Source organism: Calonectris borealis, unplaced genomic scaffold (assembly GCF_964195595.1).
Source record: "Calonectris borealis unplaced genomic scaffold, bCalBor7.hap1.2 HAP1_SCAFFOLD_233, whole genome shotgun sequence".
In the NCBI taxonomy this organism is placed as follows: Eukaryota; Metazoa; Chordata; class Aves; order Procellariiformes; family Procellariidae; genus Calonectris; species Calonectris borealis.
Window position 1 is genome coordinate 1 of NW_027441617.1, and position 25193 is coordinate 25193.

Consider the following 25193-nt stretch of genomic DNA (forward strand, 5'->3'; position numbering starts at 1 on the left):
CGGGGGGACACAGGGGGATGGGGGGACAGGGGGGGACACGGGGGAACACGGGGGGACGTGGGGGGATGGGGGGACACGGGGTGACACAGGGGGACTTGGGGACACGGGGGACACAGGGACACGGGGGGACACGGGGGGACACTTGGGGACACGGGGGGACACGGGGACACGGGGACATGGGGGGACACGGGGGGACACAGGGACACGGGGGGACACGGGGGGATGGGGGGGGACGTGGGGCAACGTGGGGACATGGGGACGTGGAGGGATACGGGGGGACTTGGGGACACGGGGGGACGTGGGGGGACACGGGGGGACATGGGGGGACTTGGGGACACAGGGGGACTTGGGGGGACGCGGGGGGACTTGGGGACATGGGGACATGGGGGGACACGGGGGGATGGGGGGACAGCGGGGGACACGGGGGGACGGGGGGCAACGTGGGGGGACACGGGGGGACACGCGGACACGGGGGGACTTGGGGACACGGGGACATGGGGGGACACGGGGGGACATGGGGGGACATGGGGGGACACGGGGGGACATGGGGGGACACGGGGGGACACAGGGACGTGGGGACACGGGGACACAAGGGGACAATCCCCACCCAGCACCTGCGGTGGCCAGGGCTGGTGGTGGCCCCAGGTGTGACAACGGTGCCACCCCCCCCCCGTCCCCGTGGCCCCAGCGTCCCCACGGGTGCTGTCCTCCACCTCGGCCCTCTCCCCCTGTGTCCCCACGTCCCCTCCGCCCCCCAGTGTCCCCAGTGTCCCCAGTGTCCCCGTGCAGGTGACCCACCAGAACCTCCTTGATGTCCTCCACCCGGACCAACCTCCTGGTGTCCCTGTCCCCAACCCCCCCAGATGTCCCCAATGTCCCCATGGTGACCCACCAGAACCTCCTTGACGTCCCCCAACCCTCTGACGTCCCCATGGTGACCCACCAGAACCTCCCTGACGTTCTCCAACCCTCTGACGTCCCCATGGTGACCCACCAGAACCTCCCTGACGTTCTCCAACCCTCTTGACGTCCCCATGGTGACCCACCAGAACCTCCCTGACGTTCTCCAACCCTCTGACGTCCCCATGGTGACCCACCAGAACCTCCCTGACGTTCTCCAACCCTCTGACGTCCCCATGGTGACCCACCAGAACCTCCTTGACGTTCTCCAACCCTCTGACGTCCCCATGGTGACCCACCAGAACCTCCCTGACGTTTTCCCACGTTCTCCAACCCTCCTGACGTCCCCATGGTGACCCACCAGAACCTCCTTGACGTTCTCCAACCCTCTGACGTCCCCATGGTGACCCACCAGAACCTCCTTGCTGTTCTCCAACCCTCCTGACGTCCCCATGGTGACCCACCAGAACCTCCTTGACGTTCTCCAACCCTCTGATGTCCCCATGGTGACCCACCAGAACCTCCTTGCTGTTCTCCAACCCTCTGACGTCCCCATGGTGACCCACCAGAACCTCCTTGACGTCCCCCAACCCTCTTGACGTCCCCATGGTGACCCACCAGAACCTCCCTGACGTTCTCCAACCCTCCTGACGTCCCCATGGTGACCCACCAGAACATCCCTGACGTTCTCCAACCCTCCTGACGTCCCCATGGTGACCCACCACAACCTCCCTGACGTCCCCCAACCCTCCTGACGTCCCCATGGTGACCCACCAGAACCTCCCTGCCGTTCTCCAACCCTCTTGACGTCCCCATGGTGACCCACCAGAACCTCTCTGATGTTCTCCAACCCTCCGACGTCCCCATGGTGACCCACCAGAACCTCTCTGACGTTCTCCAACCCTCCGACGTCCCCATGGTGCCCCACCAGCACCTCCCTGCCGTTCTCCACCTCCCCCCCTCCCCCTGTCCCCACCCCAGGGGGTGACGGTCACCTACCAGGGCCCTCTTGACGTACTCCTCCTGGGCCACCTTGGTGTTGTCCTTCTTGCCGGCCCAGGCCCGCAGGGCGGAGGCCTGCAGCGCCCGCCCGTAGGAGAAGGTGAGGGCCCAGGGGCGGGGCAGGGGGCAGCGGTTGATGGCGTTGAGGTTGAGGGAGGCCTCCTCCTCGCTCTGCCCCCCCGAGAGGAAGGTGATGCCTGGGGAGACGGGGAGGGCGTCAGGGGGCACCCATGGGACACGGGGGCAGGGGGCACCCATGGGGACATGGGGGCAGGGGGGACCCATGGGGACATGGGGATGGGGGCAGGGGGCACCCATGGGGACATGGGGGCAGGGGGCACCCATGGGGATGGGGTCAGGGGGGACCCATGGGGACACGGGGATGGGGTCAGGGGGCACCCATGGGGACAGGGTCGGGGGGCACCCATGGGGACATGGGGATGGGGTCAGGGGGCACCCATGGGGACACGGTCAGGGGGCACCCATGGGGACACGAGGACAACGTCAGGGGGCACCCATGGGGACGGGGTCAGGGGGCACCCATGGGGACACAGGGTCAGGGGGCACCCATGGGGACATGGGGACGGGGTCAGGGGGCACCCATGGGGACAGGGTCAGGGGGCACCCATGGGGACATGGGGATGGGGTCAGGGGGCACCCATGGGGACATGGGGACGGGGTCAGGGGGCACCCATGGGGATGGGGGCAGGGGGCACCCATGGGGACATGGGGACGGGGTCAGGGGGCACCCATGGGGACATGGGGAGAGGGTCAGGGGGCACCCATGGGGACATGGGGACGGGGTCAGGGGGCACCCATGGGGACATGGGGACGGGGGCAGGGGGCACCCATGGGGACATGGGGAGAGGGTCAGGGGGCACCCATGGGGATGGGGTCAGGGGGCACCCATGGGGACACGGGGATGGGGTCAGGGGGCACCCATGGGGACAGGGTCGGGGGGCACCCATGGGGACAGGGTCCATGGGGACAGGGTCGGGGGGCCACCACAGGGACAGGGTCAGGGTGGCCACCACGGGGACGGGGAGGCTGTGGGGACGCAGTTGTGGGGATGGGGACACCATGGGGACACGGCCATGGGGGTGGGGACACCATGGGGACATGGCCATGGAGATGGGGACAGGCCATGGAGATGGGGACTCCATGGGGACACGGCCATGGAGATGGGGACACCATGAGGACGTGGCCATGGAGATGGGGACACCACGAGGACGTAGTTATGGAGATGGGGACACCATAGGGACGTATCCATGGAGATGGGGACACCATGAGGACATGGCCATGGGGATGGGGACACCATGGGGACACGGCCATGGAGATGGGGACACCACGGGGACATGGCCATGAGGACACCATGAGGACGTAGCCATGGGGATGGGGTCACCATGGGGACGTAGCCATGGAGATGGGGACACCATGAGGATGTGGCCATGGGGATGGGGACACCACGAGGACGTGGCCATGGGGATGGGGACATGGCCATGGGGATGGGGACACCATAGGGACTTGGCCATGGGGCTGGGGACACCATAAGGATGTAGCCATGGAGATGGGGACACCATGGGGACTTGGCCATGGAGATGGGGACACCATGAGGACATGGCCATGGGGATGGGGACACCATGAGGACGTATCCATGGAGATGGGAACACCGTGGGGACCTGGCCATGGAGATGGGGACACCATGAGGACGTGGCCATGGGGATGGGGACACCATAAGGACGTATCCATGGAGATGAGTACACCATGAGGACATGGCCATGGGGATGGGGACACCACGAGGACGCAGCCATGGCCATGGGGACACCACGGGGACATGGCCATGGGGATGGGGACACCACGGGGACATGGCCATGAGGACACCATGGGGACGTAGCCATGGAGATGGGGACACCACGGGGACATGGCCATGGGGATGGGGACACCACGGGGACATGGCCATGAGGACACCATGGGGACGTAGCCATGGAGATGAGGACGCCACGAGGACACAGCCATGGAGATGGGGACACCATGGGGACATGGCCATGGGGATGGGGACACCATAAGGACATATCCATGGAGATGGGGACACCATGGGGACATGGCCATGGGGATGGGGACACCACGAGGACGCAGCCATGGCCATGGGGACACCACGGGGACATGGCCATGAGGACACCATGGGGACGTAGCCATGACTATGGGGACACCACGGGGACATGGCCATGGGGATGGGGACACCATGAGGACATGGCCATGAGGACACCACGGGGACGTAGCCATGACTATGGGGACACCACGAGGACGCAGCCATGGCCATGGGGACACCACGGGGACATGGCCATGAGGACACCATGGGGACGTGGCCATGGGGATGGGGACACCACGAGGACGCAGCCATGGCCATGGGGACACCACGGGGACGTAGCCATGGCTATGGGGACACCACGAGGACGCAGCCATGGCCATGGGGACACCACGGGGACATGGCCATGAGGACACCACGGGGACGTAGCCATGGCTATGGGGACACCACAAGGACGCAGCCCTGGCCATGGGGACCCCCCCCCGAGGACCCCACCCTGAGACCAGGGTGCCACTGACCGGGGACGGCGGGTGGCACGGTGCGCCGCAGGGCGGTGACGGTGGCCATGGCGATCTCCTCGGGGCTGTACTTCTTGGGACAGGCGTGACCCGGTGTCACCATGTTGGGCTTCAGAAGCGTCCCCTCCAGGTAGACGTGGTGGTCGCTCAACGCCTTGTAGACAGCAGCCAGCACCTGGGGACACGGGGACATGGGTGGGGACAGGGAGGGGACATGGGTGGGGACAGGGTGGGGGACATGGGTGGGGACAGGGTGGGGAGATGGGTGGGGACGTCACCCACCTTCTCGGTGACGTATTGGCAGTGCTTGAGGTCGTGGTCACCATCTGGGAGGATCTCGGGTTCCACGATGGGGACGATGCCGTTCTGTGGGGACATGGGTGGGGGGGGGGACGTTGGGGACAGGGAGGGGACACGGGGGTGGGGGGGGGGGGGAGGTGGCCAGGGCATAGGGTGGGGGGAGGTGGCCCAGGTAGACTGGGGTGGTGGGAGGGGACAGGGTGTCACGTCTAGGTGACACCCATTGCAGGGGGGAGGTCATCGAGCAGCACGGGACACCCGGAGGGGACACGGGGGTGGGGTTGGGGACAGGGAGGTGACACGGGGACAGTGTGGGGACACAGTGAGGTGACCCAAGGACATGGAGGTGCCACCACACCACATCTAGGTGCCACCTCGTGGTGTCACCCTGCAGCTTGGAGGCCACCAACCACCATAGGACACCCAGAGGTGACACGGGGACACTGTGGGGACACAGTGAGGTGACCCAAGGACATGGAGGTGCCACCAAACCACGTCTAGGTGCCACCTCATAGTGTCACCCTGCAGCTTGGAGGCCACCAACCACCCTAGGGCACCCGGAGGTGGGGACACAGTGAGGTGACCCAAGGACATGGAGGTGCCACCACACCACGTCTAGGTGCCACCACACCATCTCTATGCCTCATCAAACCACATCTAGGTGCCACCTCGTGGTGCCACCCTGCAGCTTGGAGGCCACCAACCACCCTAGGGCACCCGGAGGTGACACGGGGACAGTGTGGGGACACAGTGAGGTGAGCCAGGGACACGGAGGTGCCACCACACCACATCTAGGTGCCTCCAAACCACATCTAGGTGCCACCACACCACATCTAGGTGCCTCCAAACCACATCTAGGTGCCACCAAACCACATCTAGGTGCCACCACACCACATCTAGGTGCCACCAAACCACACCTAGGTGCCACCACACTACATCTAGGTGCCACCACACCACATCTAGGTGCCTCCAAACCACATCTAGGTGCCACCACACCACATCTAGGTGCCACCAAACCACATCTAGGTGCCACCACACTACATCTAGGTGCCACCAAACCACATCTAGGTGGCACCAAACCACATCTAGGTGCCACCACACTACATCTAGGTGCCACCACACCACATCTAGGTGCCTCCAAACCACATCTAGGTGGCACCAAACCACATTTAGGTGCCACCAAACCACATCTAGGTGCCTCCAAACCACATCTAGGTGCCACCACACCATCTGTACGTCCCACCAAACCACATCTAGGTGCCACCACACCACATCTAGGTGGCACCAAACCACACCTAGGTGCCACCAAACCACATCTAGGTGGCACCAAACCACATCTAGGTGGCACCAAACCACATCTAGGTGCCACCAAACCACATCTAGGTGCCACCACACCACACCTAGGTGCCACCACACTGCATCTAGGTGCCACCATACCACATCTAGGTGCCACCACACCGCATCTAGGTGCCACCACGCCACATCTAGGTGCCACCACACCACATCTAGGTGGCACCAAACCACGTCTAGGTGCCACCAAACCACGTCTAGGTGCCACCACACCACATCTAGGTGCCACCACGCCACATCTAGGTGCCACCACACCACATCTAGGTGGCACCAAACCACGTCTAGGTGCCACCAAACCACGTCTAGGTGCCACCACACCACGTCTAGGTGCCACCACACCACGTCTAGGTGCCTCCACACCACATCTAGGTGCCTCCAAACCACATCTAGGTGCCACCACACCACATCTAGGTGGCACCAAACCACGTCTAGGTGCCACCAAACCACGTCTAGGTGCCACCACACCACATCTAGGTGCCTCCAAACCACATCTAGGTGCCACCACACCATCTGTACGTCCCACCACACCACACCTAGGTGCCACCACACCACATCTAGGTGGCACCACACCACATCTAGGTGCCTCCAAACCACATGTAGATGCCACCTCCTGGTGCCACCCTGCAGCTTGAAGACCACCAACCACCGCAGGGCACCCAGAGGTGACACTGGGCGGGGGTTGGGGAGAGGGAGGACCGCGGGGAGGGACCGGGGACCTGCTGGCAGATGCTGGCGTAGCGGGCGAGGACGTTGGCGTTCTCCAGGACGGCCAGGCGGGTGGGCGTGTGCGGGGAGATCTTCAGGACGCAGCGCCACTTGGCGAAGTCGGCCCCGTCCTTCTTGTACTGGGCGCAGCGCTCCATCAGCCCGTCCAGGCCTGGGGACACGGGGACCTCAGGGGCGGGGACGGGCGGGGAGGGACACCGCGGTGGCAGTGGGGAGGGGGAGATCATGGTGGCATCAGGGGTGGGGACACTGTGGTGGCATCAGGGGTGGGGACGTCGTGGTGGCATCAGGGGTGGGGACACTGTGGTGGCATCAGGGGTGGGGAGATCATGGTGGCATCAGGGGTGGGGACACTGTGGTGGCATCAGGGATGGGGACACTGATGGGGCTTGGGGATGGCATCAGGGGTGGGGACACGGTGGTGGCATCAGGGGTGGGGAGATCATGGTGGCATCAGGGGTGGGGACACGGTGGTGGCATCAGGGGTGGGGAGATCATGATGGCATCAGGGGTGGGGACACTGTGGTGGCATCAGGGGTGGGGAGATCATGGTGGCATCAGGGGTGGGGACACCGCGGTGGCAGTGGGGGTGGGGAGATCATGGTGGCATCAGGGGTGGGGACACTGTGGTGGCATCAGGGGTGGGGAGATCATGGTGGCATCAGGGGTGGGGACACCGCGGTGGCAGTGGGGGTGGGGAGATCATGGTGGCATCAGGGGTGGGGACACCGTGGTGGCATCAGGGGTGGGGAGATCATGGTGGCATCAGGGGTGGGGACACCGCGGTGGCAGTGGGGGTGGGGAGATCATGGTGGCATCAGGGGTGGGGACACCGTGGTGGCATCAGGGGTGGGGAGATCATGGTGGCATCAGGGGTGGGGACACCGCGGTGGCAGTGGGGGTGGGGAGATCATGGTGGCATCAGGGGTGGGGACACCGTGGTGGCATCAGGGGTGGGGAGATCATGGTGGCATCAGGGGTGGGGACACCGCGGTGGCAGTGGGGGTGGGGAGATCATGGTGGCATCAGGGGTGGGGACACCGTGGTGGCATCAGGGGTGGGGAGATCATGGTGGCATCGGGGGGGGGACGACACCGTGGTGGCATCAGGGATGGGGACACGGTGGTGGCAGCGTGGGTGGGGAGATCATGGTGGCATCAGGGGTGGGGACACTGATGGGGCTTGGGGATGGCATCAGGGGTGGGGACACCGTGGTGGCATCAGGGATAGGGACACTGTGGTGGCATCAGGGGTGGGGAGATCATGGTGGCATCGGGGGGGGACACCGTGGTGGCATCAGAGGTGGGGACGCTGTGGTGGCATCAGGGGTGGGGACACCGTGGTGGCATCAGGGGTGGGGACACGGTGGTGGCATCAGGGGTGGGGAGATCATGGTGGCATCAGGGGTGGGGACACTGTGGTGGCATCAGGGGTGGGGAGATCATGGTGGCATCAGGGGTGGGGACACGGTGGTGGCATCAGGGGTGGGGATGTCGTGGTGGCATCGGGGGGGGACACCATGGTGGCATCAGGGGTGGGGAGATCACGGTGGCATCGGGGGGGGACGCTGTGGTGGCATCAGGAGTGGGGACACGGTGGTGGCATCAGGGGTGGGGAGATCATGGTGGCATCGGGGGGGGACACTGCGGTGGCATCAGGGATGGGGACGTCGTGGTGGCATCAGGGATGGGGAGATCATGGTGGCATCAGGGGTGGGGACACTGTGGTGGCATCAGGGGTGGGGACAGTGATGGGGCCTGGGGATGGCATCAGGGATGGGGACACGGTGGTGGCATCAGGGGTGGGGAGATCACGGTGGCATCAGGGGTGGGGAGATCATGGTGGCATCGGGGGGGGACACTGTGGTGGCATCAGGGGTGGGGACATCATGGTGGCATCGGGGGGGGACACTGGGGTGGCATCGGGGGTGGGGAGATTATGGTGGCATCGAGGGGGGGGACACCATGGTGGCATCAGGGGTGGGGACACTGTGGTGGCATCAGGGGTGGGGACGTCGTGGTGGCATCGGGGGTGGGGGCAGTGATGGGGCTTGGGGATGGAATCAGGGGTGGGGACACCGTGGTGGCATCAGGGGTGGGGAGATCATGGTGGCATCGGGGGGGGACACCGTGGTGGCATCAGAGGTGGGGACGCTGTGGTGGCATCAGGGGTGGGGGCAGTGATGGGGCTTGGGGATGGAATCGGGGGGGGACACTGTGGTGGCATCAGGGATGGGGACGTCGTGGTGGCATCAGGGGTGGGGAGATCATGGTGGCATCAGGGATGGTGACACCGTGGTGGCATCAAGGACAGGGACAGAGATGCCAATGGGGCCTGGGGATGGCATCAGGGGTGGGGACACTGCGGTGGCATCAGGGGTGGGGACAGCAATGGGGGGTGGGGTGGCACCAGGGACAGGGACTCCACGGTGGCATCAGGGGTGGGGACGCGGCTGGGGCCACCCTTGGGGACACCGTTGTCACTCACCCTGGGTCGTGGTCTCGCCGTTGGTGCCAGCCAGGGGCACGACCCCCTTGTCCACCTGGGGGACGGGGACAGGGTCACCAGGGCCACCGGCCCGGTCCCCACCCTGTCCCCACGTCCCCCCAGCCCACGTGTTGTCACCTCCTGGGGCACCTCGATGTCCCCGTGTCCCCCTCAAGGGGACAACGCCCTCAGTGTCCCCACGTCCCCGTCAAGGTCCCCACCTCCGTGTCAACAAGACCCTCTTGATCTGGTTGACCTGGCTCAAGGAGCACCCAAGGTCCCCGTGTCCCCTCATGGTCCCCAAGGCTCCTGATGTCCCCATGTCCCCATGATGTCCCCATGTCCCCATGACGTCCCCAAGGTGTCCCCACCACGTCCCCACCTCAACACCAACACGGGCACTTGAAGCCACCTCTGATGTGGTTGACCTGGCTCAAGGAGCACCCAAGGGCCCCACGTCCCCTCATTGTCCCCAAGGCTCCTGACGTCCCCATGTCCCCATGATGTCCCCATGTCCCCATGATGTCCCCATGTCCCCATGACGTCCCCAAGGCATCCCCAAGGTGTCCCCAACACCAACGAGGGCGCCTGATGAAGCCACCTCTGATGTGGTTGACCTGGCTCAAGGAGCACCCAAGGTCCCCACGTCCCCTCATTGTCCCCAAGGCTCCTGACGTCCCCATGTCCCCATGATGTCCCCATGATGTCCCCATGTCCCCATGATGTCCCCATGTCCCCATGACGTCCCCAAGGCATCCCCAAGGTGTCCCCAACACCAACGAGGGCGCCTGATGAAGCCACCTCTGATGTGGTTGACCTGGCTCAAGGAGCACCCAAGACCCCCGTGTCCCCTCATTGTCCCCAAGGCTCCTGACGTCCCCGTGTCCCCATGATGTCCCCATGTCCCCATGATGTCCCCATGACGTCCCCAAGGTGTCCCCACCACGTCCCCACCTCAACACCAACACGGGCACTTGAAGCCACCTCTGATGTGGTTGACCTGGCTCAAGGAGCACCCAAGGTCCCCGTGTCCCCTCATTGTCCCCAAGGCTCCTGATGTCCCCGTGTCCCCATGATGTCCCCATGTCCCCATGACGTCCCCATGACGTCGCCAAGGTGTCCCCACCACGTCCCCACCTCAACACCAACACGGGCACTTGAAGCCACCTCTGATGTGGTTGACCTGGCTCAAGGAGCACCCAAGGGCCCCATGTCCCCTCATCGTCCCCAAGGCTCCTGACGTCCCCATGTCCCCATGATGTCCCCATGATGTCCCCATGTCCCCATGATGTCCCCATGTCCCCATGACGTCCCCAAGGCATCCCCAAGGTGTCCCCAACACCAACGAGGGCGCCTGATGAAGCCACCTCTGATGTGGTTGACCTGGCTCAAGGAGCACCCAAGGTCCCCACATCCCCTCATTGTCCCCAAGGCTCCTGACGTCCCCATGTCCCCATGATGTCCTCATGTCCCCATGATGTCCCCATGTCGTCCCCATGTCCCCATGATGTCCCCAAGGCGTCCCCCACACCAACAAGGGCACTGGATGGAGCCACCTCTGATGTGGTTGACCTGGCTCAAGGAGCACCCAAGACCCCCGCGTCCCCTCATTGTCCCCAAGGCTCCTGATGTCCCCATGTCCCCATGACGTCCCCATGACGTCCCCAAGGTGTCCCCAACACCAACGAGGGCACCTGATGAAGCCACCTCTGATGTGGTTGACCTGGCTCAAGGAGCACCCAAGGTCCCCACGTCCCCTCATTGTCCCCAAGGCTCCTGACGTCCCCATGTCCCCATGATGTCCCCATGATGTCCCCGTGTCCCAATGATGTCCCCATGTCCCCATGACGTCCCCAAGGCATCCCCAAGGTGTCCCCAACACCAATGAGGGCGCCTGATGAAGCCACCTCTGATGTGGTTGACCTGGCTCAAGGAGCACCCAAGGTCCCCACGTCCCCTCATTGTCCCCAAGGCTCCTGATGTCCCCATGTCCCCATGATGTCCCCATGTCCCCATGACGTCCCCAAGGTGTCCCCACCACGTCCCCACCTCAACACCAACACGGGCACTTGAAGCCACCTCTGATGTGGTTGACCTGGCTCAAGGAGCACCCAAGGGCCCCACGTCCCCTCATTGTCCCCAAGGCTCCTGACGTCCCCATGTCCCCATGATGTCCCCATGTCCCCATGATGTCCCCATGTCCCCATGACGTCCCCAAGGCATCCCCAAGGTGTCCCCAACACCAACGAGGGCGCCTGATGAAGCCACCTCTGATGTGGTTGACCTGGCTCAAGGAGCACCCAAGGTCCCCACGTCCCCTCATTGTCCCCAAGGCTCCTGACGTCCCCGTGTCCCCATGATGTCCCCATGTCCCCATGATGTCCCCATGTCGTCCCCATGTCCCCATGATGTCCCCAAGGCGTCCCCCACACCAACAAGGGCACTGGATGGAGCCACCTCTGATGTGGTTGACCTGGCTCAAGGAGCACCCAAGACCCCCGTGTCCCCTCATTGTCCCCAAGGCTCCTGACGTCCCCATGATGTCCCCATGTCCCCATGACGTCCCCAAGGTGTCCCCACCACGTCCCCACCTCAACACCCACAAAGGCGCCTGCCGAAGCCACCTTTGACGTGCTTGACCCAACTCAAAGAGCACCCAAGCCCCCAACGTCCCCCCTCCCGTCCCCGTCCCCAAGGTGTCCCCCGCCCCACCCGATGTCCCCAAGGCGTCCCCACCTTGATGCCGACGAGGGCACCCTTGTCACGGATGACCTGGGGGAAGGGACGCCCATCGTCCGTCTTCTGGTAGAGGGTCTCGTGGAAGAGGATGACCCCACCGATGCAGGGGTCCACCCGGCTGTCGGCGGTGAAGAGCAGCTGTCGGTACCAGCGTCGGTTCTCCTCCGTGTTCTCCGCCCCCACCGAGCTCAGCCGCTTGGCGATGCTGCCTGTAGCCAGCCCAGTACAAACCAGTCATTCCCAGTTCAGCCCGGTAATCCCAACTGGTCTTCGCGTGTTGCCCCCGAGGTGTTCCAGTAACTCCCAGTGCAGCCCCAGGAGCTCTCAGGACACCCCTGGTGCCACCTTGAGGTGCTCAGATGCTTCCCCATGCTTCCTGCAGCCGTCCCAGTACAAACCAGTTTAGCCCAGTATAACCCAGTATGGCTCACTGTCCTCCTCATGCTGCCCCAAGGTGTCCCAGTAGCGCCCAGTGCAGCCCCAGGAGCTCTCAGGACACCCCTGGTGCCACCTTGAGGTGCTCAGATGCGTCCCCGTGCTTCCTGCAGCCAGCCCAGTACAAACCAGTTTAGCCCAGTATAGCACAGTAACCCAACTGGTCTCCTCGTGTTGCCCTGAGGTGTCCCAGTAGCGCCCAGTGCAGCCCCAGGAGCTCTCAGGAACCCCCTGGTGCCACCTTGAGGTGCTCAGATGCTTCCCCATGCTCCCTGCAGCCGTCCCAGTACAAACCAGTTTAGCCCAGTATAGCACAGTAACCCAACTGGTCCCCTCTTGCTGCCCCGAGGTGTCCCAGTAACTCCCAGTTCAGCCCCAGGAGCTCCCAGGACACCCCTGGTGCCACCTTGAGGTGCTCAGATGCTTCCCCATGCTCCCTGCAGCCGTCCCAGTACAAACCAGTTTAGCCCAGTATAACCCAGTATGGCCCACTGTCCTCCTCGTGCTGCCCCAAGGTGTCCCAGTAGCGCCCAGTGCAGCCCCAGGAGCTCCCAGGACCCCCCTGCTGCCACCTTGAGGTGCTCAGATGCTTCCCCATGCTCCCTGCAGCCGTCCCAGTACAAACCAGTTTAGCCCAGTATAGCACAGTAACCCAACTGGTCCCCTCTTGCTGCCCCGAGGTGTCCCAGTAACTCCCAGTTCAGCCCCAGGAGCTCTCAGGACCCCCCTGGTGCCACCTTGAGGTGCTCAGATGCCACCCCATGCTCCCTGCAGCCGTCCCAGTACAAACCAGTTTAGCCCAGTATAGCACAGTAACCCCAACTGGTCTCCTCGTGTTGCCCTGAGGTGTCCCAGTAACTCCCAGTTCAGCCCCAGGAGCTCTCAGGACACCCCTGGTGCCACCTTGAGGTGCTCAGATGCTTCCCCGTGCTCCCTGCAGCCGTCCCAGTACAAACCAGTTTAGCCCAGTATAGCACAGTAACCCAACTGGTCCCCTCTTGCTGCCCCGAGGTGTCCCAGTAACTCCCAGTTCAGCCCCAGGAGCTCCCAGGACCCCCCGGGTGCCACCTTGAGGTGCTCAGATGCTTCCCCATGCTCCCTGCAGCCATCCCAGTACAAACCAGTTTAGCCCAGTATAGCACAGTAACCCAACTGGTCCCCTCTTGCTGCCCCGAGGTGTCCCAGTAACTCCCAGTTCAGCCCCAGGAGCTCCCAGGACCCCCCGGGTGCCACCTTGAGGTGCTCAGATGCTTCCCCATGCTCCCTGCAGCCATCCCAGTACAAACCAGTTTAGCCCAGTATAGCACAGTAACCCCAACTGGTCCCCTCTTGCTGCCCCGAGGTGTCCCAGTAACTCCCAGTGCAGCCCCAGGAGCTCTCAGGACCCCCCTGGTGCCACCTTGAGGTGCTCAGATGCTTCCCCGTGCTCCCTGCAGCCGTCCCAGTACAAACCAGTTTAGCCCAGTATAGCACAGTAACCCAACTGGTCCCCTCTTGCTGCCCCGAGGTGTCCCAGTAACTCCCAGTTCAGCCCCAGGAGCTCCCAGGACCCCCCGGGTGCCACCTTGAGGTGCTCAGATGCTTCCCCATGCTCCCTGCAGCCATCCCAGTACAAACCAGTTTAGCCCAGTATAGCACAGTAACCCAACTGGTCTCCTCGTGTTGCCCTGAGGTGTCCCAGTAACTCCCAGTTCAGCCCCAGGAGCTCCCAGGACACCCCTGGTGCCACCTTGAGGTGCTCAGATGCTTCCCCGTGCTCCCTGCAGCCGTCCCAGTACAAACCAGTTTAGCCCAGTATAGCACAGTAACCCAACAGGTCCCCTCTTGCTGCCCCGAGGTGTCCCAGTAACTCCCAGTTCAGCCCCAGGAGCTCCCAGGACCCCCCTGCTGCCACCTTGAGGTGCTCAGATGCCACTCCATGCTCCCTGCAGCCGTCCCAGTACAAACCAGTTTAGCCCAGTATAGCACAGTAACCCAACTGGTCCCCTCTTGCTGCCCCGAGGTGTCCCAGTAACTCCCAGTTCAGCCCCAGGAGCTCCCAGGACACCCCTGGTGCCACCTTGAGGTGCTCAGATGCTTCCCCATGCTCCCTGCAGCCGTCCCAGTACAAACCAGTTTAGCCCAGTATAGCACAGTAACCCAACTGGTCCCCTCTTGCTGCCCCGAGGTGTCCCAGTAACTCCCAGTTCAGCCCCAGGAGCTCTCAGGACACCCCTGGTGCCACCTTGAGGTGCTCAGATGCCACTCCATGCTCCCTGCAGCCGTCCCAGTACAAACCAGTTTAGCCCAGTATAGCACAGTAACCCCAACTGGTCTCCTCGTGTTGCCCTGAGGTGTCCCAGTAACTTCCAGTTCAGCCCCAGGAGCTCTCAGGACACCCCTGGTGCCACCTTGAGGTGCTCAGGTGCTTCCCCGTGCTCCCTGCAGCCGTCCCAGTACAAACCAGTTTAGCCCAGTATAGCACAGTAAACCAACTGGTCCCCTCTTGCTGCCCCGAGGTGTCCCAGTAACTCCCAGTTCAGCCCCAGGAGCTCCCAGGACCCCCCGGGTGCCACCTTGAGGTGCTCAGATGCTTCCCCATGCTCCCTGCAGCCATCCCAGTACAAACCAGTTTAGCCCAGTATAGCACAGTAACCCAACTGGTCCCCTCTTGCTGCCCCGAGGTGTCCCAGTAACTCCCAGTTCAGCCCCAGGAGCTCCCAGGACCCCCCTGCTGCCACCTTGAGGTGCTCAGATGCTTCCACGTGCTCCCTGCAGCCAGCCCAGTACAAACCAGTTTAGCCCAGTATAGCACAGTAACCCAACTGGTCCCCTCTTGCTGCCCTGAGGTGTCCCAGTAACTCCCAGTTCAGCCCCAGGAGCTCTCAGGACCCCCCTGGTGCCACCTTGAGGTGCTCAGATGCTTCCCCATGCTCCCTGCAGCCGTCCCAGTACAAACCAGTTTAGCCCAGTATAACCCAGTATGGCCCACTGTCCTCCTCATGCTGCCCCAAGGTGTCCCAGTAGAGCCCAGTTCAGCCCCAGGACACCCCTGGTGCCACCTTGAAGTTCTCAGCCGCTTGGCGATGCTGCCTGTAGCCAGCCCAGTACAAACCAGTCACTCCCAGTTCAGCCCGGTAACCCCAACTGGTCTACTCGTGCTGCCCCGAGGTGTCCCAGTAACTCCCAGTTCAGCCCCAGGAGCTCCCAGGACACCCCTGGTGCCACCTTGAGGTGCTCAGATGCTTCCCCATGCTCCCTGCAGCCGTCCCAGTACAAACCAGTTTAGCCCAGTATAACCCAGTATGGCCCACTGTCCTCCTCATGCTGCCCCAAGGTGTCCCAGTAGCGCCCAGTGCAGCCCCAGGAGCTCCCAGGACCCCCCTGGTGCCACCTTGAGGTGCTCAGATGCTTTCCTGTGCTCCCTGCAGCCATCCCAGTACAAACCAGTTTAGCCCAGTATAGCACAGTAACCCAACTGGTCCCCTCTTGCTGCCCCGAGGTGTCCCAGTAACTCCCAGTGCAGCCCCAGGAGCTCCCAGGACACCCCTGGTGCCACCTTGAGGTGCTCAGATGCTTCCCCGTGCTCCCTGCAGCCAGCCCAGTACAAACCAGTTTAGCCCAGTATAGCACAGTAACCCAACTGGTCCCCTCTTGCTGCCCCGAGGTGTCCCAGTAACTCCCAGTGCAGCCCCAGGAGCTCTCAGGACCCCCCTGGTGCCACCTTGAGGTGCTCAGATGCTTCCCCATGCTCCCTGCAGCCGTCCCAGTACAAACCAGTTTAGCCCAGTATAACCCAGTATGGCCCACTGTCCTCCTCATGCTGCCCCAAGGTGTCCCAGTAGCGCCCAGTGCAGCCCCAGGAGCTCCCAGGACCCCCCTGGTGCCACCTTGAGGTGCTCAGATGCTTCCCCATGCTCCCTGCAGCCATCCCAGTACAAACCAGTTTAGCCCAGTATAGCACAGTAACCCAACTGGTCTCCTCGTGTTGCCCTGAGGTGTCCCAGTAACTCCCAGTTCAGCCCCAGGAGCTCTCAGGACACCCCTGGTGCCACCTTGAGGTGTTCAGATGCCGCCCCATGCTCCCTGCAGCCATCCCAGTACAAACCAGTTTAGCCCAGTATAACCCAGTATGGCCCACTGTCCTCCTCTTGCTGCCCCGAGGTGTCCCAGTAACTCCCAGTGCAGCCCCAGGAGCTCCCAGGACCCCCCTGGTGCCACCTTGAGGTGCTCAGATGCCTCCCCATGCTCCCTGCAGCCAGCCCAGTACAAACCAGTTCAGCCCAGTATAGCACAGTAACCCAACTGGTCCCCTCTTGCTGCCCCGAGGTGTCCCAGTAACTCCCAGTTCAGCCCCAGGAGCTCTCAGGACCCCCCTGCTGCCACCTTGAGGTGCTCAGATGCTTCACCATGCTCCCTGCAGCCGTCCCAGTACAAACCAGTTTAGCCCAGTATAGCACAGTAACCCAACTGGTCCCCTCTTGCTGCCCCGAGGTGTCCCAGTAACTCCCAGTTCAGCCCCAGGAGCTCCCAGGACACCCCTGGTGCCACCTTGAGGTGCTCAGATGCTTCCTCATGCTCCCTGCAGCCATCCCAGTACAAACCAGTTTAGCCCAGTATAACCCAGTATGGCCCACTGTCCTCCTCATGCTGCCCCAAGGTGTCCCAGTAGCGCCCAGTGCAGCCCCAGGAGCTCTCAGGACACCCCTGGTGCCACCTTGAGGTGCTCAGATGCTTCCCCGTGCTCCCTGCAGCCATCCCAGTACAAACCAGTTTAGCCCAGTATAGCACAGTAACCCCAACTGGTCTCCTCGTGTTGCCCTGAGGTGTCCCAGTAACTCCCAGTGCAGCCCCAGGAGCTCCCAGGACCCCCCTGGTGCCACCTTGAGGTGTTCAGATGCCACCCCATGCTCCCTGCAGCCGTCCCAGTACAAACCAGTTTAGCCCAGTATAACCCAGTATGGCCCACTGTCCTCCTCATGCTGCCCCAAGGTGTCCCAGTAGTGCCCAGTTCAGCCCCAGGAGCTCCCAGGACACCCCTGCTGCCACCTTGAGGTGCTCAGATGCTTCCCCATGCTCCCTGCAGCCGTCCCAGTACAAACCAGTTTAGCCCAGTATAGCACAGTAACCCAACTGGTCCCCTCTTGCTGCCCCGAGGTGTCCCAGTAACTCCCAGTGCAGCCCCAGGAGCTCCCAGGACACCCCTGGTGCCACCTTGAGGTGCTCAGATGCTTCCCCATGCTTCCTGCAGCCGTCCCAGTACTAACCAGTTTAGCCCAGTATAACCCAGTATGGCTCACTGTCCTCCTCATGCTGCCCCAAGGTGTCCCAGTAGCGCCCAGTGCAGCCCCAGGAGCTCCCAGGACCCCCCTGGTGCCACCTTGAGGTGCTCAGATGCTTCCCCGTGCTCCCTGCAGCCAGCCCAGTACAAACCAGTTTAGCCCAGTATAGCACAGTAACCCAACTGGTCCCCTCTTGCTGCCCCGAGGTGTCCCAGTAACTCCCAGTTCAGCCCCAGGAGCTCCCAGGACCCCCCTGGTGCCACCTTGAGGTGCTCAGATGCTTCCCCATGCTCCCTGCAGCCGTCCCAGTACAAACCAGTTTAGCCCAGTATAACCCAGTATGGCTCACTGTCCTCCTCACGCTGCCCCAAGGTGTCCCAGTAACTCCCAGTTCAGCCCCAGGAGCTCCCAGGACACCCCTGGTGCCACCTTGAGGTGCTCAGATGCTTCCCCATGCTCCCTGCAGCCGTCCCAGTACAAACCAGTTTAGCCCAGTATAAACCAGTATGGTCCACTGTCCTCCTCATGCTGCCCCGAGGCGTCCCAGTAGCTCCCAGTGCAGCCCCCGGACCCCGCTGGTGCCACCTCGAGGTTCTCAGATGCTTTGCAATGCTCCCAGCCACCATCCCAGTATAAACCAGTTCATCCCAGTATAAACCAGCATGGCCCACTGTCCTCCTCGTGCTGCCCCGAGGTGTCCCAGTAGCTCCCAGTTCAACCCCAGGAGCTCCCAGGACCCCCTGGTGCCACCTTGAGGTGCTCAGATGCTTTGCAATGCTCCCAGCCACCATCCCAGTATAAACCAGTTCATCCCAGTATAAACCAGTTCATCCCAGTATAAACCAGCATGGCCCACTGTCCTCCTCGTGCTGCCCCGAGGTGTCCCAGTAGCTCCCAGTTCAACTCCCAGTGTCTTCCCCGTGCTGCCCCAGTAGCTCCCAGTGGATCCCAGTAGCCTCCAGTGCTCTCCCAGTGCTCTCCTGGCATTACCCCAGTGGCTCCCAGTAACTCCCAGTGCTGTACCAGTGCCTCCCAGTAGCTGCCTGATGCTGTCCCAGTCGCTCCCAGTAACCCCCAGTACCTCCCAGAAGCTGCCAGTGCCCCCCAGTGCCCTCCCAGTGTGTTCCAGTGCCTTCCAGTAGCTCCCAGTGCTCTCCCAGTGTGTCCCCGTACCCTCCCAGTAGTTCCCAGTGCCTCCCAGTATGCCCCAAATCCCTCCCAGTACATACCAGTCCCCTCCCAGTGCTTCTTAATCCCCTCCCAGTAGTTCCCAGTGCCTCCCAGTGCCCTCCCAGTGCCCCCCAATCCCCTCCCAGTACCTTTCCAGTGCCTCCCAGTGCTCCCCAATCCCCTCCCAGTCCCCTCCCAGTGCTCCCCAATCCCCTCCCAATCCCTTTCCAGTGCCTCCCAGTGCCCCCCACTCCCCTCCCAGTGTCCTCCAATCCCTTCCCAGTCCCCTCCCAGTCCCTCCCAGTGCTTCCCAGTGCCCCCCAAGTCCTCTTCCAGTCCCTCTCAAGTGCTCCCCAATCCCTCCCAGTGCTCCCCAATCCCATCCCAGTCCCTCCCAGTGCTCCCCAGTCCGCTCCCGATCCCCTCCCAGTGCCTCCCAATGCCCCCCAACTCCCTCCCAATGCTCCCCAATCCCCTCCCAGTCCCCTCCCAGTCCCCTCCCAGTGCTCCCCAGTGCCCTCCCAGTCCCTCCCAATGCCCCCCAACTCCCTCCCAGTGCTCCCCAATCCCCTCCCAGTTCCCCCCAGTGCTCTCCCCATCCCTCCCAGTGCTCCCCAGTCCCCTCCCAGTCCCCTCCCAGTGCCTCCCAGTGCTCCCCAGTGCCCTCCCCATCCCCTCCCAGTGCCTCCCAATGCTCCCCAATCCCCTCCCAATCCCCTCCCAGTCCCCTCCCAGTGTCTCCCAGTGCTCCCCAATCCCCTCCCAGTCCCCTCCCAGTGCCTCCCAGTGCCCCCCAACTCCCTCCCAGTGCTCCCCAATCCCCTCCCAGTTCCCCCCAGTGCTCTCCCCATCCCTCCCAGTGCTCCCCAGTCCCCTCCCAGTCCCCTCCCAGTGCCTCCCAGTGCTCCCCAGTGCCCTCCCCATCCCCTCCCAGTGCCTCCCAATGCTCCCCAATCCCCTCCCAATCCCCTCCCAGTCCCCTCCCAGTGTCTCCCAGTGCTCCCCAATCCCCTCCCAGTTCCTCCCAGTGCCTCCCAGTGCCCCCCTGTGCCCTCCCCATCCCTCCCAGTGCTCCCCAGTCCCCTCCCAGTCCCCTCCCAGTGCTCCCCAGTGCCCTCCCCATCCCCTCCCAGTGCCTCCCAATGCCCTCCAACTCCCTCCCAATGCTCCCCAATCCCCTCCCAATCCCCTCCCAGTCCCCTCCCAGTGCCTCCCAGTGCTCCCCAATCCCCTCCCAGTCCCCTCCCAGTGCCCCCCAGTGCCCTCCCCATCCCTCCCAGTGCTCCCCAGTCCCCTCCCAGTCCCCTCCCAGTGCCCTCCCCATCCCTCCTAGTGCTCCCCAGTCCCCTCCCAATCCCCTCCCAGTGCCTCCCAGTGCCCCCCAGTGCCCTCCTCATCCCTCCCAGTGCTCCCCAGTCCCCTCCCAGTGCCTCCCAGTGCTCCCCAGTGCCCTCCCCATCCCTCCCAGTGCTCCCCAGTCCCCTCCCAATCCCCTCCCAGTCCCCTCCCAGTGCCTCCCAGTGCCCTCCCCATCCCTCCCAGTGCTCCCCAGTCCCCTCCCAGTCCCCTCCCAGTGCCTCCCAGTGCCCTCCCCATCCTTCCCAGTGCTCCCCAGTCCCCTCCCAATCCCCTCCCAGTGCCTCCCAGTGCCCCCCAGTGCCCTCCTCATCCCTCCCAGTGCTCCCCAGTCCCCTCCCAGTGCCCTCCCCATCCCTCCCAGTGCTCCCCAGTCCCCTCCCAGTCCCCTCCCAGTCCCCTCCCAGTGCCCTCCCCATCCCTCCCAATGCTCCCCAGTCCCCTCCCAGTCCCTCCCAGTGCCTCCCAGTGCCCCCCAGTGCCCTCCCCATCCCTCCCAGTGCTCCCCAGTCCCCTCCCAATCCCCTCCCAGTCCCTCCCAGTGCCCCCCAGTGCCCTCCCAGTGCCCCCCAATCCCCTCCCAGTCCCTCCCAGTCCCTCCCAGTCACCCACCAGTGGACTCATCGGCAGCCAGGATACCCTTGCCGGGGGCAACGATGCGCTGGGCGATGGCCGCCAGCTCCTGCTTCTGCTCCGGGCTCAGCGCTGCCACCGGCGGGGACATGGCGACGGCTGGCGGTGACATCAGCGGCGACGTTCGTGACATCAGCACCACGAACACCCGCAGACGTGACGGCCCCGCCCGCCCCCATGGCTGCCCCGGGGCGGGGGGGGAACACCCAGGAGTTTGGGTGGGGGGGGGAGATGGGACCCCCCCCCCCTCCCCCAGGGTATCCACGTGTTTGGGGGGGGCACCCAAAGGGGGCACCCAGGTGTTTGGGGGGGGACCCAGGGGGGACCCCAAGGACTTAGGGGAAGGAAAAGGGACCCGAGGGGGACCCCAGGGGACACCCAAGAGTTTGGGTGGGGGGGAGATGGGACCCCCCCCCAGGGCACCCAAAGGGGGCACCCAGGTGTTTGGGGGGCACCCAGGGGGGACCCCAAGGACTTAGGGGAAGGAAAAGGGACCCAGGGGACAGAAGTTTTGGGGGGGGGGGGAGATGGGACCCCCCCACCCAGGGCACCCAGGCATTTGGGGGGGCACCCAAAGGGGGCACCCAGGTGTTTGGGGGGGCACCCAGGTGTTTGGGGGGGCACCCAGGGGGGACCCCAAGGACTTAGGGGAAGGAAAAGGGACCCAGGGGACAGAAGTTTTGGGGGGGGGGGAGATGGGACCCCCCCACCCAGGGCACCCAGGCATTTGGGGGGGCACCCAAAGGGGGCACCCAGGTGTTTGGGGGGGCACCCAGGGGGGACCCCAAGGACTTAGGGGAAGGAAAAGGGACCCAGGGGACAGAAGTTTTGGGGGGGGAGGGGAGATGGGACCCCCCCCCACCCAGGGCACCCAGGCATTTGGGGGGGCACCCAAAGGGGGCACCCAGGTGTTTGGGGGGGGGCACCCAAAGGGGGACCCCAGGGAAATTTGGGGGGGGAAAGGAAAGAGGGGGGAGAGACGGACCCAGGCGTCCGGGCGCTGCGGGAGGCGAGCGGGAAGTGGAGGGGACCCGGGGGTGCGGGTGGGGACCCAGGGGGTGGGTGGGGACCCGGGGGTGCGGGGAGGGACCCGGGGGGTGGGTGGGGACCCGGGGGTGCGGGGAGGGACCCGGGGGTGCGGGGAGGGACCCGGGCACCCGGTTCCCCCCCCCCCCCTCCCAGGGAACCCCAAGGGCGTTTCAAGGGCGGGAAGAGGAACCCGGGCGGCCGGGAAGGGTGCCCTGCCCCCCCCCACCCATGGGACCCACGTGGACCCCAAAGCTGCCCCTTTCACCCCAAAATCGGACCCCTTCACCCCAAAATCTGCACCCTTCACCCCAAAATCTCCCTCCAGGCACTAAAATCTGCCTTTTTCGCCCCAAATCTGCCACTTTTCACCCCAAAACTTCTCCCCACACCCAAAATCTGCCCTTTTCGCCCCCAAATCTGCCTCCAGAGCCCCAAATCTGCCCCTTTCACCCCAAAATCTGCCCCTTTCACCCCCAAATCGGCACCCTTCACCCCCAAATCGGCACCCTTCACCCCCAAATCTGCCTTTTTCGCCCCAAATCTGCTCCTTTTCACCCCACATCTGCCTTTTTCACCCCAAAATCTGCACCCTTCACCCCCAAAATCTCCCTCCAGGCACCAAAATCTCCCTTTTCTGACCCAAATCTGCCCCTTTCACCCCAAATCTGCTCCTTTTCACCCCAAATCTGCCCCTTTCACCCCAAAATCGGCACCCTTCACCCCCAAATCTGCCTTTTTCGCCCCAAATCTGCTCCTTTTCACCCCAAATCTGCCTTTTTCACCCCAAAATCTGCACCCTTCAGCCCCAAAATCTGCCCCTTTCACCCCAAAATCTGCCCCTTTCACCCCAAAATCGGCACCCTTCACCCCAAAATCGGCACCCTTCACCCCAAAATCTGCTCCTTTTCACCCCCAAATCTGCCCCTTTCACCCCCAAATCTCCCTCCAGGCACCAAAATTTCCCTTTTTCGTCCCAAATCTGCTCCTTTTCACCCCAAATCTGCCTTTTTCACCCCAAAATCTGCACCCTTCACCCCCAAAATCTCCCTCCAGGCACCAAAATCTCCCTTTTTCACCCCAAATCTGCTCCTTTTCACCCCAAATCTGCCCTTTTCAGCCCAAAATCAGCCTCCACACCCCAAAATCTGCCCCTTTCACCTCAGAATTTCCCCCCACACCCCAAAATCTGCCCCTTTCACCCCAAAATCTCCCTCCAGGCACCCAAAATTTCCCTTTTTAGCCCCAAATCTGCTCCTTTTCACCCCAAATCTGCCCTTTTCACCCCAAAATCAGCCCCCACACCCCAATATCTGCCCCTTTCACCCCCAAATCTCGCTCCAGGCACCCAAAATCTCCCTTTTTCGCCCCAAATCTGCTCCTTTTCACCCCAAATCTGCCCTTTTCAGCCCAAAATCAGCCTCCACACCCCAAAATCTGCCCCTTTTACCTCAGAATTTCCCCCCACACCCCAAAATCTGCCCCTTTCACCCCAAAATCTCCCTCCAGGCACCAAAATTTCCCTTTTTCGCCCCAAATCTGCTCCTTTTCACCCCAAATCTGCCTTTTTCACCCCAAAATCTGCCCCTTTCACCCCCAAATCTCCCTCCAGGCACCCAAAATCTCCCTTTTTCGCCCCAAATCTGCTCCTTTTCACCCCAAATCTGCCCTTTTCAGCCCAAAATCAGCCCCCACACCCCAAAATCTGCCCCTTTCACCTCAGAATTTCCCCCCACACCCCAAAATCTGCCCCTTTCACCCCCAAAATCTCCCTCCAGGCACCAAAATTTCCCTTTTTCGCCCCAAATCCGCTCCTTTTCACCCCAAATCTGCCTTTTTCACCCCAAAATCTGCCCCTTTCACCCCCAAATCTCCCTCCAGGCACCAAAATCTCCCTTTTTAGCCCCAAATCTGCTCCTTTTCACCCCAAATCTGCCATTTACACCCCAAAATCTGCACCCTTCACCCCCAAAATCTCCCTCCAGGCACCAAAATCTCCCTTTTCTGACCCAAATCTGCCCCTTTCACCCCAAAATCAGCCCCCACACCCCAAAATCTGCCCCTTTCACCCCCAAATCTCCCTCCAGGCACCCAAAATCTCCCTTTTTCGCCCCAAATCTGCTCCTTTTCACCCCAAATCTGCCCTTTTCACCCCAATATCAGCCCCCACACCCCAATATCTGCCCCTTTTACCTCAGAATTTTCCCCCACACCCCAAAATCTGCACCCTTCACCCCCAAATCTCCCTCCAGGCACCAAAATTTCCCTTTTTCGCCCCAAATCTGCTCCTTTTCACCCCAAATCTGCCTTTTTCACCCCAAAATCTGCACCCTTCACCCCCAAAATCTCCCTCCAGGCACCAAAATCTCCCTTTTTCACCCCAAATCTGCTCCTTTTCACCCCAAATCTGCCCTTTTCAGCCCAAAATCAGCCTCCACACCCCAAAATCTGCCCCTTTCACCTCAGAATTTCCCCCCACACCCCAAAATCTGCCCCTTTCACCCCAAAATCTCCCTCCAGGCACCCAAAATTTCCCTTTTTAGCCCCAAATCTGCTCCTTTTCACCCCAAATCTGCCCTTTTCACCCCAAAATCAGCCCCCACACCCCAATATCTGCCCCTTTCACCCCCAAATCTCGCTCCAGGCACCCAAAATCTCCCTTTTTCGCCCCAAATCTGCTCCTTTTCACCCCAAATCTGCCCTTTTCAGCCCAAAATCAGCCCCCACACCCCAAAATCTGCCCCTTTCACCTCAGAATTTCCCCCCACACCCCAAAATCTGCCCCTTTCACCCCAAAATCTCCCTCCAGGCACCCAAAATTTCCCTTTTTAGCCCCAAATCTGCTCCTTTTCACCCCAAATCTGCCTTTTTCACCCCAAAATCTGCTCCTTTTCACCCCAAATCTGCCCTTTTCACCCCAAAATCAGCCCCCACACCCCAATATCTGCCCCTTTTACCTCAGAATTTCCCCCCACACCCTAAAATCGGCGCCTTTTACCTCAGAACTTCCCTCCCCCCGCCAAACCCGGCCCTTTTCACCCCAAAATCTCCCCCAGGACCCCCAAAGCTGCCTTTTTTACCTCCAAAACTGCCTTTTTTACCTCAAAATCTGCCCCTTCCCCCTCCCAATCCGCCCTCCCACCCCCAAACCCGCCCTTTTTCACCCCAAAATCCGCCGCCCCCCCCCCTCCCCCCCCCCAACCT

At 62.7% G+C, this 25193-nt stretch overlaps 2 protein-coding genes across 2 annotated transcripts; both read right to left on the reverse strand.

The window, feature by feature from the left end:
* Positions 1-566: 566 nt before the first annotated feature.
* Positions 567-1793, reverse strand: LOC142077369 (uncharacterized; the record flags this gene model as incomplete). Its single annotated transcript, XM_075139418.1, has 2 exons — positions 1727-1793; positions 567-1684 (listed from the first exon to the last, which is right to left on the reverse strand). A coding segment is annotated over exon 2 (1098 nt), but the record flags the coding sequence as incomplete, so codon positions are not given.
* Positions 1794-1878: 85 nt separating this feature from the next.
* On the reverse strand, positions 1879-25193 carry LOC142077370 (fructose-bisphosphate aldolase A; the record flags this gene model as incomplete). Its single annotated transcript, XM_075139419.1, has 8 exons — positions 25070-25193; positions 20943-21062; positions 12106-12317; positions 9370-9424; positions 6873-7033; positions 4789-4872; positions 4507-4681; positions 1879-2099 (listed from the first exon to the last, which is right to left on the reverse strand). Coding segments are annotated over exons 2-8 (1020 nt in total), but the record flags the coding sequence as incomplete, so codon positions are not given.